Below are 19835 nucleotides of genomic sequence, written 5' to 3' on the forward strand. Positions count from 1 at the left end.
GTGCTGCCCCCTTCACTGGAACAAGCTCCCTCGCTCTGTCCGACTCTCCCTGACCTTGCAAAGCTTTAAACAGGCACTAAAAACCCACCTATTCATCAAAGCGTACCCTTCTGCATAACCTAGTCATGAGATCACTCTCCCCACCCCCTGCCTCGTGCCTTGGCCATCTCTTCCTGCCCTCAGGCTCTCTCCCTTACTCGCACCTCATGTCACCTGTCTGTCTCCCATCTCCCTCTAGATTGTAAGCTCCTTGGAGCAGGGCCCTCGTCCAGCCTTTTCTCCTTGCCTTCTTCTCTCACTCTTCACTACAGTCTTCCCCTACCCAGCAGCCATTTAACCTGCATTTCCTCTCACTCATAGCTGTTCCCCTAGTAGTACACTGATTACTCCCTCGCTTACCTTACATTCCAGCTGTATTGTGTATTGATTGATTTATTATTTATTAACAGTTTCTTATATAGCGCAGCAAATCCCGTTGCGCTTTACAATTTGAACTAACAATAACAAACTGCGTGATAACAGTCATAGAGGTAGGAAGGCCCTGCTCGCAAGCTTACAATCTATAGGGAAATAGCACCTTTCCTTGTGTACATATGCCTATCTATTGCATTGAATGAGAAGACATGTGAGGATATGTGTGGACTGTACAGAGTGGATGTAATTTGATAGGAAGGTTTATGAAAGTTATGTGGGCGGTTCTGGAATTTGATACACTTGCCTGAAGAGGTGAGTTTTCAGGGAACGCTTGAAGGTTTGGAGACTAGAGGAAAGTCTTATTGTGTGTGGTAGGGCATTCCACAGAGTGGGTGCAGCCCGATGAAAGTCCTGCAGTTGTGAGTGGGAGCGAGTAATGAGTGTGGATGAGAGACGCAGGTCTTGTGAAGAGCGAAGAGGTCGGGTTGGCAGATATTTTGAGATAAGCGAAGTGATGTACGTTGGTGTAGTTTGGTTAATGGCCTTGTGTGTGAGTATAAGAATTTTATATTGAATGCGGTAGAGTACAGGTAACCAATGGAGGGACTGACAGAGTGGATCTGCAGACAATGAACGTCTAGCGAGGAAGATAAGCCTCGCCGCTGCATTCAGAATGGATTGTAGTGGTGAGAGTCTCGTTTTGGGAAGACCAGTTAGAAGACTATTGCATAATCAATGCGGGAGATAATGAGAGCATGGATTAGAGTTTTAGCAGTGTCTTGTTAAGGTATGGTTGTATTTTGGATATGTTTTTTAGATGCATGTAACATGATCTTGAGACAGATTGAATGTGGGGAACAAAGGACAGATCAGAGTCAAGGATGACACCTCGGCAGCGAGCTTGTGGGGTAGGGTAGATGGGGTAGATTTGTGGTGCTAATTGTTACTTGTGCTCAGTTTTATATTTGGTTTATGTAATGTGATGTGCGTTTAGCCTTTGTTGTTCTAACGTGTCCCATATGTACGACGCTGCAGACCACTTATAAATAAAATGTTATAATGTAGATTGCCAGATCAGTAACTTAAGGTGGGTACACACTGATAGATATATCTGCCGATCAATTGATCGGCAGATATATCTATCTATGGACAGATCGGGCAGTGTGTTGAGCATACACGCTGCCCGATCTGTCGGGGACTGACGTCATGAACTGGGCGGGTGTGTACGGGTCAGCCGACCGTCCGTACACACACAGCGACGCGTCGAATATATCGTTAGATATATTGCCTGTCTGCTGTGCTGCGGGGCCGACGCGATATGTCTGTGAACGACGGAGTTCACAGACATATCGCCCGTACACACTGGCCGACGGACCGCAATATATTGGCCGTTCAAGAGAACGGCTGATACATCGGCCAGTATGTAACCATCTTTACTCGGATCGGGTGGAAGTTTGTCATCTACAACTTTTGGATTGAAGCTGATGTAATTTTGTGTATTGTAATTCTGCTATTAAACCCGATCGATCCTACAACTGTCCTACCTTATGCAAGTAATGCTCTTACAGTCACTGTAAACAGTCTCTTGAATATTTTTTTAAAAATATGCTTTGAATGCAGAATGATAAAATGGTAACGTGCGTACACCAGGACTACTAATATCATTCACCACTATGTGGTGTACGTAATAGCCTGCACAGTGTCCGCTATATCTGTGTCTTATTGAGGCTGGAAATATACAATTTACAAAAACTATGAAAAATAACAGACCACAAAATAAATTAAAGAACCTAATACTTTTAACTACTTGACATTTTATTTCCACATTGTGAAATCAGCAACGAGCTGCAGCATAGGTAACCTAAGAGTGGGTGCCCACTAGAGCAACAGCCAATTAACCCGTTGGTCGGGCCAAATTCCCTTTGGCCCGGAGCATGCAAGATTAGCCGTACACATTAAACCATGTAATGACCGACGGAACAATGGGGGTAATTCCAAGTTGATCGCAGCAGGAAATTTTTTAGCAGTTGGGCAAAACCATGTGCACTGCAGGGGGGGCAGATATAACATGTGCAGAGAGAGAGAGATTTGGGTGGGTTATTTTGTTTCTGTGCAGGGTAAATACTGGCTGCTTTATTTTTACACTGTAATTTAGATTGCAGATTGAACACACCCCACCCAAATCTAACTCTCTCTGCACATGTTATATCTGCCTCCCCTGCAGTGCACATGGTTTTGCCCAACTGCTAACGGAAATCCTGCTGCGATCAACTCAGAATTACCCCCAATATCTCGTTCCGTACTTCATTACACTGCACAGTTATGCATACAATATCATCTGATTGGCCGTGCAGCATGGCCGACCAAAAGATGTCGCATACGACACGTGGGAGCATGCAACTATGTGTTCACACTAGTCTATTTGTTTTTCCAATGCGGTAAATGTTCCCGATACTGTTCTAGTGTGTATCCACCCTTAGACCTTCTATGAGCCTGTGGTTCCTCAGGACACCATGCTATAACTGGTACACTGGTTCCCGTTTTGTCCTGCAGATGAACATGTAATCATTTGCTGACATTTTTGCTGAATTACGTCTTTTATAAAGGACATTACCTTGTGCTAGAAAGGACTACGCTATGTAGTCGTGGGATTATGCCTACTACACTTTACTGGGGCTAAGAATGTGGGGTAGACTCGCAGAAATATGGTATCTAGCAGTGAGGTACAACTCAAGAAGAGTTTGCTCAATTTATCAATGTGAAGGCATTATACTTGTGAGGTATACTTAAAATAAAAACTGAAGTAAAACAACAAAAAGGAAAAAAGAAAAGTTGCCTGTCAGAGATACTTAACCCAAAAAAGAAATACCTGTAAAAAAATAAAAATCATGTTGGTCTGTTTAGACGTTCTCTTCAGAAGGCCCAGTGCACAGATTCCTTCAGCTATTATGGCTATTGTGATGGTGTATAAAACCAACCAATCAGCTTCTACCATTTTACAGGCTCTCTCCACTGTATCTCTTTCCTAGCTATGATACATCTCCCCCCCAAGAGAGATGATACGACTGCTCAGCACCCCAAAATACTGTGCTACGGATAGCTGTGAAATAGGTGGTGGTCCCAATTAGATGCTTGCTTTCATTTTATAAACCAAACTAGACAATCTGTCTGCTTTCAGCAATACCTCATGTCTGCTGTCACCTGCGGAACAGTTGGAGTAGCAGGTTCTCCATCATTTCCAGTGGAACACTGTCCCCCAGTGGCCAAAAAAGATTCCGTCCGCTGGTATTTTAGGATACTTTGGGGATGTTTCTGCCAAATTTGGTGCAAAGGAGAAAAGAGCAAGTCACTTTGCACCAGGACAAGCCATGTCGCAAATGGATACAAATAAAGTACATTTAGTTTAAATATGGTCTGCTTTTGCATGTAGCTCACGAGTACTAGACATCTTGATTGGTGCACTACAATTTAGATATATTTGTGTAAAAATGTTTTATACACACCATTCTTTCCAGTTTATAGTAAATATCTATTTAATAGGGAGAAGTAGGAGAGTGCATAGGTTGGCTCATTAAACAGAGAGCTAATTAAGCACTTACTGCCTGTGTGTGTTGTGTATAATAAGGGACGAGATGAGCTTGTGATGACAGCTGTTGTCTGTTCCTGTCTTTCAGTGTTCTCCAGTACCTCAGAGTGTGCATGCGGGCGTAACCACTTCACCTGCGCAGTCAGTGCGTTTGGGGAATGCACGTGCATCCCAGCACAGTGGCAGTGCGATGGCGACAACGATTGCGGAGACCACAGCGACGAAGATGGCTGCAGTAAGTGAACTACAACAATGTATCCCAGAGGGATATATGAAATATAGAGATGACAGTCTGGAAGGCTTGTATAACAGGGCTGCCACATCTGCTTCTTGCCGACAGTGCTTCCTACCTGCTCTCCGCTGGATTTTCACTGTGACAACGGGAAGTGCATTCGGCGCTCGTGGGTGTGTGATGGGGACAACGACTGTGAGGATGATTCTGACGAGCAGGACTGTCGTAAGTCTAATGCGCTTTAGGGGAAGGGGGGGCATTTTTGAAGCATCTTAGCAATGCATGGAATAAATAGAGCCAATGTCCCACGCGGTGTCCTCTCATCGTAGTCTGCTTGCTTTCTGCAGCTCCCCGGGAATGTGAGGAAGACGAGTTCTCCTGTCAGAATGGATACTGCATCCGCAGCCTGTGGCACTGCGATGGGGACAATGATTGTGGCGACAACAGCGATGAACAATGTGGTGAGGAGTCGTGGACTATTTGTAGCTCACATATTACTCTGCTTTTTATTATGACATTGGAAAGGAATCCCCTGGCCTAAACCCCACATATAGACGTTGTCTATCTATGGATGTCACTGTGTGCCACCTTCCCCCACATATAATGCAGAGCTCTCTCCCTGTAGATATGAGGAAGTGCTCGGAGAAGGAGTTTGGGTGCACCGACGGAAGCTGCATCGCTGAGCACTGGTTCTGTGATGGGGACACGGACTGCAAGGATGGATCTGACGAGGAATCTTGTCGTAAGTGCATTGTTGTTGAGAAGATGATTATTATTATTATTATTATTATTATTATTATAATTATCAGTTCTTTGTATAGTGCCACCAATGTACTCAGCACTGTACAGTGAGTATTTGTCATTCACATCAGTCTATACCATTGGACCATATAGTTTAACTTCCCCTTAGGAAATACAGTTTGTCAGAATCCAGTATGTTTTAGTGGTGCGGGAAGAAACCAGAGCAGCAGGAGGAAACCCACACAAACACGGAGAGCATATGCAAACTCCACACAGATAGGGCCCTGGTGGGAACTGACCATGTGGACATATGGCCTGAACTACAGTATACCACTGTGCTGCCCACTTAGAACCCATTGGCTTGCAGAGCGTTCTGTCCAGCCCCTAACTTGCTGTTTGTATTGTCCAACAGCCTCGGATGTTCCTGCTCCCAGCTGCAGCATGGAGGAGTTTCAGTGTGCCTATGGGCGCTGCATCCTGGACATTTATCACTGCGATGGGGATGACGATTGTGGAGACTGGTCCGATGAATCTGACTGCTGTGAGTATAATGATTTGTTTCTCTGTCTCCTAAACCCATCTGCAAACCCCGACACCCCTTGCCCCCCCACCCCTTTTCCTTCTCTTACTGCCATCTCACCTTCCCTAGCAACGTAATTTATTCAGCCTGTAAAGAAACACCTGCATCCTCTATTCATACGTAGCACCTGTGACAGGCTGGTCTTTGCTGCGTTTGTATACACCCATCCTACCACCTCCACCCCCATCCCCACTTTTCTACGGGCTGAGTACGGGATGCTGGCAGTCAGAAGACGGACAGCGGCATCCCGACACACAGAATCACCCCCCCCACAGCCTAATCGTTCGGGATGCGGACAGGTGGAATTTCTGCTTTTCGGCTTTGTTAGCGTTGTCGGAGTTCCAGAGCTGCTCTTCAGACTAGTATTGGGATTCCAGGGTTGATATTCTGAACGCATCACCTCCCTACTTGTTCGTCCTGGCTGCAGTGTAACACAAGTACATATTCTCATCTGGCTGCCTTTTCAGCTTCCCATCAGCCTTGCCGCTCAGGAGAATTCATGTGCAACAGTGGTCTGTGTATCAACTCCGGCTGGCGCTGTGACGGAGACGCGGACTGTGACGATCAGTCTGACGAGAGGAACTGCAGTAAGTACTATAGAGAACTCATGACCGTTCATCATAACATTGTTCTCATGCAGAGTGCGCTAGTATTGGCTGACATATGCTGTAGGTGCTTTAGTCTATGCAGTAATGGTTTTGTACTCTGGTGTAATGGGAAGAAAATGCTGTTTATTTTCCACAGCGACCTCCGTGTGTACTGCGGACCAGTTCCGCTGCAGTTCAGGACGCTGTGTACGGCTTTCTTGGAGATGTGATGGTGAGGATGACTGCTCCGATAACAGCGATGAGAAGGGATGTGAGAAAACTGGTGAGTGGGAATGTGGGAAGCCTGCTTAGTGGGACAGCGTGAGGATGCGTATGATGTGCGCCAGGTTACAGAGAGAATGTGGGAAGCCTGCATACAGGTACAGCGAGAGAATCCGTATGATGTACGTCAGGTTACAGAGGGAATGTGGGAAGCCTGCATACAGGTACAGTGAGAGAATCTGTGTGATGTGCGCCAGGTTACAGAGGGAATGTGGGAAGCCTGCTTAGTGGGATAGCTAGATAATCAGAGTGTGACGTGAGTCAGGTTACAGAGGGAATGTAAGCAGTTGGGTCAGATGGAGCAGACTCAGACATGGGTGGTGTATGGAAGGGGACCAATCTAAGGGATGTTAGGCGGAAGGTAAATGTGAGGATTCAGGTCACATGGGTAAGGTGAATTTCAGGGTATGGTTAAGACAGAAAGGTGAATGTTATGGTTTTGGCCACACAGAGTGAGAGTGAGGGTTCGGGTCAGATGAGTGAGGTAAATGTGAGGGCTCGGGTCAGATATGTGAGGGTACGGGTCAGATGAGTAAAGTAAACGTGATGGTATGGATCAGATGAGTGAGGTAAGCGTGGCGGTACAGATCAGATGAGTGAGGTAAATGTGAGGGTTCGGGTCAGATGAGTGAGGTAAATGTGAGGCTATAGATCAGATGAGAAAGGTGACTGTAAGGTACGAGTGAGATGAGTAAGACAAACATGAGGGAAGGGGCCAGAAGGATGACTAAGTGGATAAGTCAAGGTAAATGTGAAGGGACTGGTCAGATGGGTAAGGCCGCGAGGAGTGTTTGGGTCAGATGGGTAAGGCCACGGTGAGGGTTTGGGTCAGATGGGTAAGGCCACGGTGAGGGTTTGGGTCAGATGGGTAAGGCCACGGTGAGGGTTTGGGTCAGATGGGTAAGGCCACGGTGAGAGTTTGGGTCAGATGGGTAAGGCGAATGGGAGTGTCTGGGACAGGCACGGATTGAATATGAGGGTACGGGACCGGCAGGATGTTAATGAGGGGTTGAGACAGGCAGGGTGTGATTATGAGGGGCTGGGATGGGCAGAATGTGAATATGAAGGCTTGGGATAGGCATAATGTGAATATAAGCGGTCGGGACAGGCAGGATGTGAATATGAGGGGTCTGAGATGGGCAGAGTGTGAATATGAGGGGTCAGGATGGGCGGAATGTGATTATGAGGGTTCTAAGATGGGCATAGTGTGAATATGAGGGGTCTGAGATATGAATGTGTGACTACTCGTTGCCAGTCTCACCTCACTCTCGTGTCAACCCTCTCCCGTGACAGGAACCCCGCAGTGCGCTCAGGACCAGTTCTTGTGCAGTAATGGCCGCTGTATCGGGCAGAGGAAGCTGTGCAATGGAGTTAATGATTGTGGGGATGGCAGTGATGAGAGCCCACACCAGAACTGCCGTTAGTATCACGTTCTCTGTCCTTACTGAGCACACCTGCGCCCTTACCATGGTCTTAGAGTGTTTCCCTAACCTTACCTTGTCCTTCTCAGGGCCACGGACCGGAGACGAGAATTGTAACCACAACAATGGCGGCTGCGCGCAGAAGTGTCAGACGGTGCGCGGGTTGGTACAGTGTACGTGTCAGACAGGATACAAGCTAATGGACGATGGACGATCATGCCAAGGTGAGAGAACCTGCGGAAAATACTGACAGATGTCCATTGTTGGGATTGTTCCGTGTGAAGAATGCATAGCGCAGTTTTCTGACATTAACCAATCAGATTGCTCCGTTGAGTTGCTGACAATCAGATTGATGTGAATTGGGAGATAGCTTTCTGCAAAACAACTCGCTTATAATGTCAAATGAAGGTAGTTCCATGGTAATTATTGTGTGTTGTGATTTAATACACGTTGCTGGGAAGGGTCTAACTCACAGGCCTCACACTGGGGGTAATTCCAAGTTGATCGCAGCAGGACATTTTTTAGCAGTTGGGCAAAACCATCTGCAGGGGAGGCAGATATAACATGTGCAGAAATAGTTAGATTTGGGTGGGTTATTTTGTTTCTGTGCAGGGTAAATACTGGCTGCTTTATTTTTACACTGCAATTTATACCCCTTTCACACCGCAGCTTGAACCCGGTAAATTGCCGATTTTTCAGGCTTCCTAAACGGTTCGAGCTGCGATGTGAAAGGGTCACCTTCAATTTACCGTTTTCTAAATACCGGTATTTTGAAACGGTAAAAAAGCAGGGTCCTACCCGTTTCAGACCCGTTTCATTGTGCAGTGTGAAAGGGTCTGAAACGGTATTTGCAAGCCCCAGAAGGTGATAGGCTGTCTCCATGCGTGATGTCACCAGGCAGAAGCAGGAAATAAATGTTTTATGAGCCCATTTATCATTGCATATTGGCGGCTGTTTCCCCGAAAACATTAATTTGTTTTGGGTTAGCTGCAAATATTAGTTATCACTTGAATGTATGTAGGAGGAATCGCAGCGGGTACCTACTGTGATCCCTCCATTCCCACCGGCAGTCGCACCCCCCATAGAAACCTAGATGTTGTCAGATTTTCCAATATCTGTCATTAGAATAATAATTAATAATAATCATTTTATTTATATAGCGCTCTTTCTCTAATAGGACTCCAGGCGCTTAGAAGCATTCCCAATACTAGCCTCCGCAGCTACTTCCATCTGAAGATTGCGGTAGCCCATTGTAGCCTATGGGCTACTTATATCGCGTAGCTGGCCAGGCAGAGGCTTTCCCTGGAACCGCCTCCGGACGTGGGCTCTGTGCAAGTGCGGTCTGGCTGAGCGCACGTGCGCAGCACCCCCAGCCGTCATAACACATAGCAGGGACGGCCTCCTTTCCGTGCCCTTGTTCATGCATGTGCCGATTAATACATCCGCTAGATGTGATCGCATATTGCAGTGCGATCCTGGGCGATAAGATCCCACCCAGATCACACTGAGTATGCGATCTATGATAAATGGCTGCCATAGTGTGTTAGTCGTACCTGAAGGATGACTACGGTATCACCCGGTAATATCCGTGCCTCCATGCATATGTTCCTGAAATAAATGGTATCCGGATGATAGATCAACAGTGTATTGGTCGACGCCATATGGTCGACATGCATTAGGTCGACAGTTACACAAGGTCCACAGGTACAGAAAGTCAACACGACAATGATAGATGCATGTTTTTTGGAGTTTTCACGTTTTCTCAACATTTGCTTGATGTACTATCCATGTGGACATCTATTTGGAATAGTATCCTGTGGAGAGCAAAATAAGCCTGGGAGGGTACATTAGTGATGGTGGTCAGGTATTCTGAAATATTCCAGATTTGGCATGGCGAGCACAGTGGTACACTTATACGGTGTCCATGACGACCTATGTTGACACACACACACACACACACACACACACACACACACACACACACACACACACACACACACACACACACACACACACACACACACAAAAAAAAACAAAAAAAAAAAACTTGTGTCGAGTTTTTGACCCGTCTGCATTTTAAAAGTAGCATTTTGACCTTTCAAGTATTTTAAATGTCAAGGTTTTGACCTTGTCATTTCACAGTCGGGATTTTATTTGTAGGTATTTCATACTAGGTATGTATATATATATATATATATATATATATATATAGCAAGCACAAGGTGGTGCGGCACTCCAATGATTCACAAAGGCAGAGGATATTAAATGGCAACGTTTCAATGCCCGTTTATTTAGGATGGCATTTTCGTCAGGTATATAACAAAACAAGAAACAGCTTACCTTAAATACAAAATATCACCCATCGTGGCGCGAACACCGCAGCGGGACTGCACGCCCGGTGGCCGCGCAGAGAAATGACGTCATGCCGTTCTAAAACAGAAACGTTCAACGTCATGTGAAAGAGCCCATCACCATAGTAACAATACACAATGTCAGGACGGCTGAAATGGCAATAATATAGACATTTGTTCTACAAATGTCTATATTATTGCCATTTCAGCCGTCCTGACATTGTGTATTGTTACTATGGTGATGGGCTCTTTCACATGACGTTGAACGTTTCTGTTTTAGAACGGCATGACGTCATTTCTCTGCGCGGCCACCGGGCGTGCAGTCCCGCTGCGGTGTTCGCGCCACGATGGGTGATATTTTGTATTTAAGGTAAGCTGTTTCTTGTTTTGTTATATACCTGACGAAAATGCCATCCTAAATAAACGGGCATTGAAACGTTGCCATTTAATATCCTCTGCCTTTGTGAATCATTGGAGTGCCGCACCACCTTGTGCTTGCTGTCTAACCCTTGTGAGGGCACCTGATGTATTAAACTTGTGTAAGTGGCTGTGCCGGACCCACCTCGCTCTCTCTCTCTCTCTCTCTCTCTCTCTCTCTCTCTCTCTCTCTCTCTCTCTCTCTCTCTCTCTCTCTCTCTCTCTCTCTCTCTCTCTCTCTCTCTCTCTCTCTATATATATATATATATATATATATATATATATATATATATATATATATATATATATATATATATATATATATATAGACAGACATTCGGCTGAGAAATCAGTTGGAATATGTGGTTTTCACTGACATCGTTACTGTTTTCTGTTGAAACTTCTCTGTGACGAATCAGAAGGGTTGGAATAATAATGGTGCTCTGTTTTGAATGCTATACGCAGATGTGAATGAGTGTGCAGAGGAGGGGTATTGTAGCCAAGGCTGTAGTAACACAGAAGGAGGGTTCCAGTGCTTCTGCGAGACAGGATACCAACTACGGCCGGATAAACGCAGCTGCAAGGCCCTGGGTAAGTTTTCTCATGTCCTCTTGGCAAGTGCAACTAATCTGATGTAACTCTTCCAACCATCCAACCAATCTGTTACAGTTCCTCTGCTGTGAGCAGGAATAATATTCATGAGAATGGAAATGATCAATTCTTTAGAATCTAGTGGCATCAGAAAAGTCCCGTTGCCCGATATCACAGCATGTACGGCCGGCATACGTTTACTGTTTTAATAGTAGTAGCTTTATCAGTCTGCAGAATGATCTTTCTACTATTTTTCTGAACATCGTGTAGAACACTGAACTATGAAAGTCATTTGTTTTTTTTCTTCAAGGATTACACCACTGGTTCAGGACTGTCATTTGTTTTTTGTCTGTCTCTTAGGACCGGAACCGGTTCTGCTCTTCGCCAATAGGATTGACATCCGTCAGGTCTTACCGCACCGCTCTGAGTACACACTGCTCCTCAATAACCTGGAGAACGCCATTGCCTTAGATTTCCACCACCGCCACGAGCTGGTGTACTGGTCGGACGTTACCTTGGACCGCATCATGAGCGCCAACCTTAATGGTAGCAATGTAGAAGAGGTGGTGTCTACAGGTCTCGAGAGTCCAGGTATGTGTCGATGGGCCAATAAGGGAGTGAGGAGAAACAAAATATAGTAATTATAGGGCTGAATAGGAGTAATGAGATATATATAGGGTTGGAAATGGGTGATGATGTCACTGATAAACAGGAGCATGTTACATAAGTTTGGGACATAGGAGAAGGTTTCCTAGCTTCTGTATAGGTCTTTTGGCAGGGGTTGGCAGACATTGATATCTATGTTCTGGATTCAGGAGGTCTAGGCATTGACTGGATCCACGACAAGCTGTTTTGGACAGACTCTGGTACCTCTCGCATTGAAGTATCCAATCTAGATGGTACTCACCGCAAGGTCATCCTCTGGAACAACTTGGAGAAGCCTCGAGCCATAGCTCTGAATCCGATGGAAGGGTAAGTGTGTTGTATCTTGATATTCAGGATTTGTAATGGGATTTCCACACAAGTAACTGGGGGTTTCATATAAACTTTCTTGAAGGGGCAATATAATTTCATTAATGTTGTATGATGACCCAGGGGCCTGTTTAATAGGGTCCAAGTTTGCTGGTCTGCGGTATGCCGGACGTTTTTGTTGGTTTGTTTTTTTAAAGCGGCAACCTTTTATAAGACTTGGTTTTGCCTTGTAAATGATTGCCCCTTTAAAAAATTGTCCGAGTTCAATCGGCATCCCGCACCTCCAGCAAACTCGCATCCTATTACATATGCTCCCTGGTGTTATTTAGTTGTGTTTTTTTTTTTTTTTAAATTCGTCTGGTTTTCCCCAATTTATATGATTTGTTATTATTATACATGTTAATTCTGTTGGTCTTTGTTAATTTATTTGTTTTTAATGTATACATTCTATGTTCCTTTAGCACCATCTACTGGACAGATTGGGGTAATACGCCACGCATTGAATATGCCAGCATGGATGGCTCCAACAGACGTGTCATTGCAGATACGCATCTCTTTTGGCCCAACGGTCTGACTATTGATTATGCCGCGAGACACATGTATTGGGTGGATGCTAAGCACCATGTCATTGAGAGAGCAGATCTTAATGGCTCCAATCGCAAAGCTGTAATCAGCCAAGGTGGGAAGATTTTATACTAATATAACATTATTTCCTTGTCCCAATTCTCAGTCTTGCCATCAGCCCATATTCTGGATACCCCTTGCTGGATATTGCTCATCTGTGTCTGTCTGTCTTGCAGGACTTCCACATCCGTTTGCTATCACGGTGTTTGAGGACAGTCTGTATTGGACTGATTGGCATACCAAGAGCATAAACAGTGCCAATAAGTTCACGGGAAAGAACCAAGAGGTGATACGAAGTAAACTGCACTTCCCCATGGATATCCACACCCTGCATCCACAACGTCAGCCAATAGGTGAGGGGACCAGGTCCAATGTATGTTTTTTTTTTTTTTTGTAAAAGGATATAGGTCAGATGTATTAAGCATGGAGAAGTGATAAAGCAGTGGTAAGTGGAAGGTGATGACGCAGCAGCCAATCAGCTCCTAACTGTTGTTTTTCAAACCATAATGATTGGTTGGTGCGTTATCACCTTGCACTTATCATTGCTTTATCACTTCTCCAGGCTTAATACATCTGCCCCAGAGTCTCAAAATATAATATTGCATAAATATAGGTGAAAGCAATATATTGAATGCCTGCATTGTCCAATAGACCCCCGAGTGACACTTGCAGGGTCCAAAAGTCCATAACACACACACATATCTATCTATCTATCTATCTATCTATCTATCTATCTATCTATCTATCTATCTATCTATCTATCTATCTATCTATCTATCTATCTATCTATCTATCTATCACAAATACCCTATTGCGCTAGGCAAATATAGAGCAGCACCTCTAGAAAAGCCCCCTGCTAGCAGAGGCTCAAGATAAAACTATACAGTACTGTTCTGAGGGCTCTAGTCTTTGTTAATCTAGACCAGGGGTGGGAAATCTCCGGCCTGCGGGCCGTATAAGGCCCGCGAAGCCGTTTGCTCCGGCCCACCCTCTTCTGTCAGTGAGACGCCGCCGCTCAGTCCGGCGGCAGCGTGTCTCAGCTGTCAGGACAGGGAGAAGAGCGCGGCTATGTTGGATGACGGCGGCGGCGTGTAGGACTTCAAACTAGCCGCCGCTTCGTGAGCCAATCAGAGCTCGCGGACCGGCAGCCAATCAGGAGCCGCGGCTGCCGGCCCGCGAGCTCTGATTGGCTCTCACACCGGCGGCTGGTTTGAAGTCCTACACACCGCCGCCGCCACCCGATACAGCCGCGCTCTCCTTCCTGTCAGCAAGCAGCGGCAGCGGTAAGCAGCACGGGGGGGCCATCTGTATACCTGGCACTGTGGGGGCATCTGTATACCTGGCACTGTGGGGACATCTGTATAGCTGGCACTGTGGGGGCATCTGTGTACCTGGCACTGTGGGGGCATCTGTCTACCTGGCACTGTGGTGGCATCTGTGTACCTGGCACTGTGGGGGCATCTGTATAGCTGGCACTGTGGGCGCATCTGTATAGCTGGCACTGTGGGGGCATCTGTGTACCTGGCACTGTGGGGGCATCTGTATAGCTGGCACTGTGGGGGCATCTGTATAGCTGGCACTGTGGGGGCATCTGTATAGCTGGCACTGTGGGGACATCTGTGTACCTGGCACTGGCGGCATCTGTATAGCTGGCACTGTGGCGGCATCTGTATAGCTGGCACTGTGGCGGCATCTGTATAGCTGGCACTGTGGCGGCATCTGTATAGCTGGCACTGTGGGGGCATCTGTATAGCTGGCACTGTGGGGGCATCTGTGTAGCTGGCACTGTGGGGGCATCTGTGTAGCTGGCACTGTGGGGACATCTGTATAGGTGGCACTGTGGGGGCATCTGTATACCAGGCACTGTGGGGGCATCTGTGTACCTGGCACTATGGGGGCATCTGTGTAGCTGGCACTATGGGGGCATCTGTGTACCTGGCACTGTGGGGGCATCTGTGTACCTGGCACTGTGGGGGGCATCTGTATAGCTGGCGCTGTGGGGGGCATCTGTATAGCTGGCGCTGTGGGGGGCATCTGTATAGCTGGCGCTGTGGGGGGCATCTGTATAGCTGGCGCGGTGAGGGGCATATGTATACCTGGCACGGTGAGGGGCATATGTATACCTGGCACGGTGAGGGGCATATGTATACCTGGCACGGTGAGGGGCATATGTATACCTGGCACGGTGAGGGGCATATGTATACCTGGCACGGTGAGGGGCATATGTATACCTGGCACGGTGAGGGGCATTTGTATACCTGGCACGGTGGGGGGCATTTGTATACCTGGCACGGTGGGGGGCATTTGTATACCTGGCACGGTGGGGGGCATTTGTATACCTGGCACGGTGGGGGGCATTTGTATACCTGGCACGGTGGGGGGCATTTGTATACCTGGCACGGTGGGGGGCATATGTATACCTGGCACGGTGGGGGGCATTTGTATACTTGGCACTGTGAGGGGCATTTGTATACCTGGCACTGTGGGGGCAATTGTGGATCTGGCACTGCACTATTGGGGGCATATCACGTCCCATTTTAACTGGCCATACCCATTTTATTGGCGTGCGCGCACACAGTACCTCTAAGGGGCAGACCTACTGGGGGGCAGGGTAATTTTTTTAAATTGAGAATTTTTGTATGGCCCCCCGAAGGATTTTATAAATATCCAAATGGCCCTCGCTAGAAAAAAGGTTCCCCACCCCTTATCTAGACAGTATAATGTCTCAATCATTTATGACATAAAAACTGTTATAAACATCAATTAAAATTTATTCACAATTCCATTTAAAATGGCAAACACGAATACAATTACAAATTTTCATAAAAGTGCAAGGTAATTCATTCCGGTTGGATGTGGCGTTATTCTTAGCCGGACAGTACTGTGTGTGTGTATGTATGTATATATGTGTGTTTTATATATATATATATATATATATATATATATATATATATATACATACATACATACATACATACATACATACATACATACATACATACATACATAATTTTAGAGCATATATTTGTTTTCTGCAACATAATAAAATCTGAAGTTCCGTAAAATGACATAATTAAAGACTAATATTTCCATATCAAGTGTACCTGTCACTGTGATCTCTCCGGTGGGCACTTTTTTCATTGTTCTTCTGTATCCCCTTCTAGGAAAGAACCGTTGCGGGCTTGATAATGGTGGCTGCTCGCACCTGTGTCTCCCCAGCGGTGACACTTTCAGTTGCGCTTGTCCCACTGGTTTTCGCAAGACAGGACTCAAGACCTGTGCCATAAGTAAGTAGGAGGTGATCCTTTAAATCCTATATTATACTGTATTTAAATCTAGATTCCAAATGAAGAATATGGACCCTCCCCCCACAACAGTACTCCTATTAAGTCCCTCAGTTATAGTCCTTATGTATTACCGAGGATTTATATCCTCAATCCCTAATTATAAAGCGTATAAACTGCCTCTTGTATGTAGTTTATTTTTGTAGAGGACAGTGGATGTCAAGTACCTAACCAAAAAGATGAAAAATGTTATTGGTGGAATTCTATAACATTGATCCATCATATTACTTATGGGGTCTGGCATTCCAATAAATCTGATCCCTCCACCCCCCACCCCCAAAATCCCCCCCCCCCCCACAGCACTAGTCTCCACTTAATGTACAGGTGTGTTCTCCTACATCTAGCCTCAATATGCCATTTAGCACAAGGTACCTGACGCGAGTGAGCACAGCCTCCTGGTGCATCCTGGTCACATTACGTGGCATCTAAGATGCATTTTCAGCCAATACAATGGCCCCGTTGCCAGCAGAGTAGCACGGGACCTGGCGCACAGAGAGGAGCTGTTTGAGGACACATCTGTATGTGAATTCTGTGTTCAGAATAAACGCAGTAAAGCCAAACATATTGGACCCACTGGGTTGAGTGGAATACCATTACTCATTACTAATAAACAGGGTTCATGAGTTATGGAATGTCACTCAAAACAGTGTTGGGTGTGATTATCCTATTAGTGCATAGAGTACTGACCCCAACCAGACCCCCAAAACGCCTACATTTGCTCTTTGTGCCATTTTGAAGCTGAAGGAAATTAAGATGATGACCTTTGACCTTCGATCAGGTCTTGACAAGTTCCTGCTTTTTGCCCGAAGGACGGACATCCGGAGGATCAGTTTTGACACCAATGATCTATCCGATTTTGTCATCCCTCTGTCCAATGTCCGCAGTGCCGTCGCACTGGACTGGGATTCAGCAGATGACTACATGTATTGGACCGACACCAACACAGACTCTATCAGCCGCGCAAAGTCAGATGGCAGCAGCCAGGAGGTAAGAGGGGCGGTTACCTCTGAGATGTGTGCGCTCTTCTCACATGTGTGCTTCTCTATAGTTATTTAGGAAAAGGGGTCAGAGAAAAAGATATTCCCTAAATGTATTGGTAAAGTAATAGTTTCAAAGGGGCTGATACATAGTGGAAAGCAAATTGTCTGCAGTTGCTCCCACATTGCGTCTCACTTACCTGTATTCATACGCGGCTTGTGGTGCAGCCGCTCCCTATCTGTGCCCTCGGTTTGCTTCTTGTCCTCATCAGTACTGCCCACTTGCACCAGACACAGAGATGTATGTAAATGCAATGTTTATTCACACATCCGATGTCAAATGCGCAGATCAAAAGATAACAGTCACAGTGCCCTGTAAGCTGCAGCAGCTATTTGGGGATGGGGTCAGGCTGCGTTCTCAAAAATTTGGAATGTATTGGCCCAGATGTCAGGGTCAGTGTCTGCATCTTCTTAGATGAGGAAGTCGTTCTGAGTAGCCTTAGGCTCACTCAGATGTCCGATGATTGCGGTTGTGATCTGGTGCTGAGTTTGAATAGGATCAGAGATGCCGGGTGACTTTTTTTTTTTTGTCCTCAGACTCCTCCTGCAGCATATATAATATATAGAGAGAATTAAATAGAGATCATTGACTTGTCAGACCACATGGGGTTGTAGTGATGAGGAAACTCTCACCCTAATCAGAGATTGTAGTTAGATATGTCTACCAGTATTGTGGGATAGTAGGAGGGACTGTAGTAAAGGCTGACCACTCCTGACTGATTATCTTCTCTTCTCTCCTAACAGGTCATCGTAGAGACCAGCCTGGAGAGCCCAGCTGGATTGGCTTTAGACTGGGTTACGCAGAAGCTGTACTGGACGGATGCAGGTAATCTAAGCAGCTGAACCTGCATCTAATGTGTTCACATTGCCAAAGGTCGTCATTAGAAACTAGACCTAAAAGTCTTAAGTAGCCTGTAGCATGTTTAGTTCTCTGCTTTACCAAAAACAGTTATCAGTTTGTTGAAGGATGCATCTTCAAAGTGGAAAATAGGAGTTAGTGTCTAACAATTAAGTTATTTATATAGGGCCTTTATATTGCACAGGTCTTCACAGAGGATTCAATCAGTCCCTGCCCTACCAGAGAAACCTACTAAAAAATGGAGAGAATGTACAAACTCCACATAGGAAGATCATCTACAGGAATGTTTCTATCCACCTATGGGGCAAAGCACGCACACACATTTTTAAAAGTAATAATGGTAATTGCAAAATAGGAATAAATAAAAAATCAAGTCCGCATTTCATCAGAGAAAATTCATGTTTTGTAAATCATTAGCAAGATATGTCTTCGGCCTGGCCAGGAGAAATCCATTACTATTATCCGTTTATTTATGCGGCGCCACAAGATTCTGCAGCGATGTACTGTACAGCGGGGAAATAGAGCATGGTACAAAAATATTAGAGGACCAAGAAGCATAATACAGATCTTTTGAAAAGTTTCAATACAAGAATAACTAGGAACCAAACACAACACGTGATAGGCAAGGGTATGGAACGAACAAAGTCTAGTATGAATTTGGGCAGTAAGACAGGAGGAGAAAAGGCTTCAGCTCTTAAGAAATTACAATCTACTATTTGCAAGAGTAAAACAATAATAATTTGTATATAAATGAACTAATAATTTCCGCATTCAATTCATTCATAAAATTGTATATGAATGAATTCATGCCAGACAGCGATTTTCTTTTAGAAATTTTGAAAGTGTTTTGAGAGATCTCTGTTTCTACAGAACATTGTAAAAACTGAAGTGCACTAAATGTTTAATTGGGTAGGACCTCTAATGTCTCTGCTCTTCTTCAGGGACAGACCGGATAGAGGTCTCTAACACGGATGGATCTCTGCGCAGTGTCCTGATCTGGGAAAACCTGGACAGACCAAGGGACATTGTGGTGGATCCAGTAGGAGGGTGAGAGAAGTTCCTGTGCGCTCTCCATTGTAGGGGCATCAGAGATTGCTCTTCCTTTTTTCATTGTGAGCAGTGAAATACAATCTATCACCATAGGTTCATGTACTGGACAGACTGGGGAGCCAACCCAAAGATTGAACGAGCTGGGATGGATGCCTCTGGACGTATGGTCATTATCTCCTCCAATCTCACGTGGCCAAATGGACTGGCTATTGATTACGAGTCAGAAAGGCTTTATTGGGCTGATGCCGGCATGAAAACCATAGAATCCGCTAAACTTGATGGAGCTGACCGCATGGTGAGATGTCTTTGTCATTGTTGCATCACAGTTTTACGTTTACACACCATTTTAGTGACTGGAGTAATAACTGCTAGTTATTGGGGTCTACTAGGTGCTGATTGGAACAGACCTCCCCCACCCCTTTGGTCTGACACTATATGAAGATCGCATTTACTGGACAGACTGGCAGTCAAAAAGCATTGAGAGCGCGGTTCGCAAGACTGGACTTGACCGCAAAACAGTGCGGGAGAACTTGGAGAATCTTATGGACATTCATGTGTTCCACCGACAGCGACCCCAGGGTATAAAGCCACCGAACATAGCTTGTTTAGGACCAATAGTGGTTTAGAGATGTCTTTAATAAATAATGAAGTTAGAAATACAATATTTTTTTAAATTAATAAATCTGTTCTGGTCACAGAACATGTTCATGAACTGCGCTGGGTGGTTTGTGCTAGTCAGAATTAGAT

General features: G+C 45.5%; 1 protein-coding gene across 2 annotated transcripts in view; it reads left to right on the top strand.

Annotated features, from left to right (window-relative positions):
• Positions 1-19835, top strand: part of LRP4 (LDL receptor related protein 4) — a 130753-nt gene that overhangs the window by 80255 nt on the left and 30663 nt on the right. For both annotated transcript variants that reach the window (XM_063944655.1, XM_063944656.1), the window contains exons 2-21: positions 4089-4235; positions 4341-4457; positions 4580-4693; positions 4858-4974; positions 5386-5514; positions 6021-6140; positions 6298-6423; positions 7716-7841; positions 7933-8067; positions 11077-11202; positions 11563-11793; positions 12018-12174; positions 12636-12853; positions 12975-13151; positions 15963-16085; positions 16921-17129; positions 17924-18005; positions 18980-19085; positions 19182-19383; positions 19478-19667. In XM_063944655.1, coding sequence (XP_063800725.1) covers positions 4089-4235; positions 4341-4457; positions 4580-4693; positions 4858-4974; positions 5386-5514; positions 6021-6140; positions 6298-6423; positions 7716-7841; positions 7933-8067; positions 11077-11202; positions 11563-11793; positions 12018-12174; positions 12636-12853; positions 12975-13151; positions 15963-16085; positions 16921-17129; positions 17924-18005; positions 18980-19085; positions 19182-19383; positions 19478-19667 — 2952 coding nt within the window. The remainder of the gene's footprint in view (positions 1-4088; positions 4236-4340; positions 4458-4579; positions 4694-4857; positions 4975-5385; positions 5515-6020; positions 6141-6297; positions 6424-7715; positions 7842-7932; positions 8068-11076; positions 11203-11562; positions 11794-12017; positions 12175-12635; positions 12854-12974; positions 13152-15962; positions 16086-16920; positions 17130-17923; positions 18006-18979; positions 19086-19181; positions 19384-19477; positions 19668-19835) is intronic.

This window comes from Pseudophryne corroboree, chromosome 11 (genome assembly GCF_028390025.1).
Source record: "Pseudophryne corroboree isolate aPseCor3 chromosome 11, aPseCor3.hap2, whole genome shotgun sequence".
Taxonomy (NCBI): Eukaryota; Metazoa; Chordata; class Amphibia; order Anura; family Myobatrachidae; genus Pseudophryne; species Pseudophryne corroboree.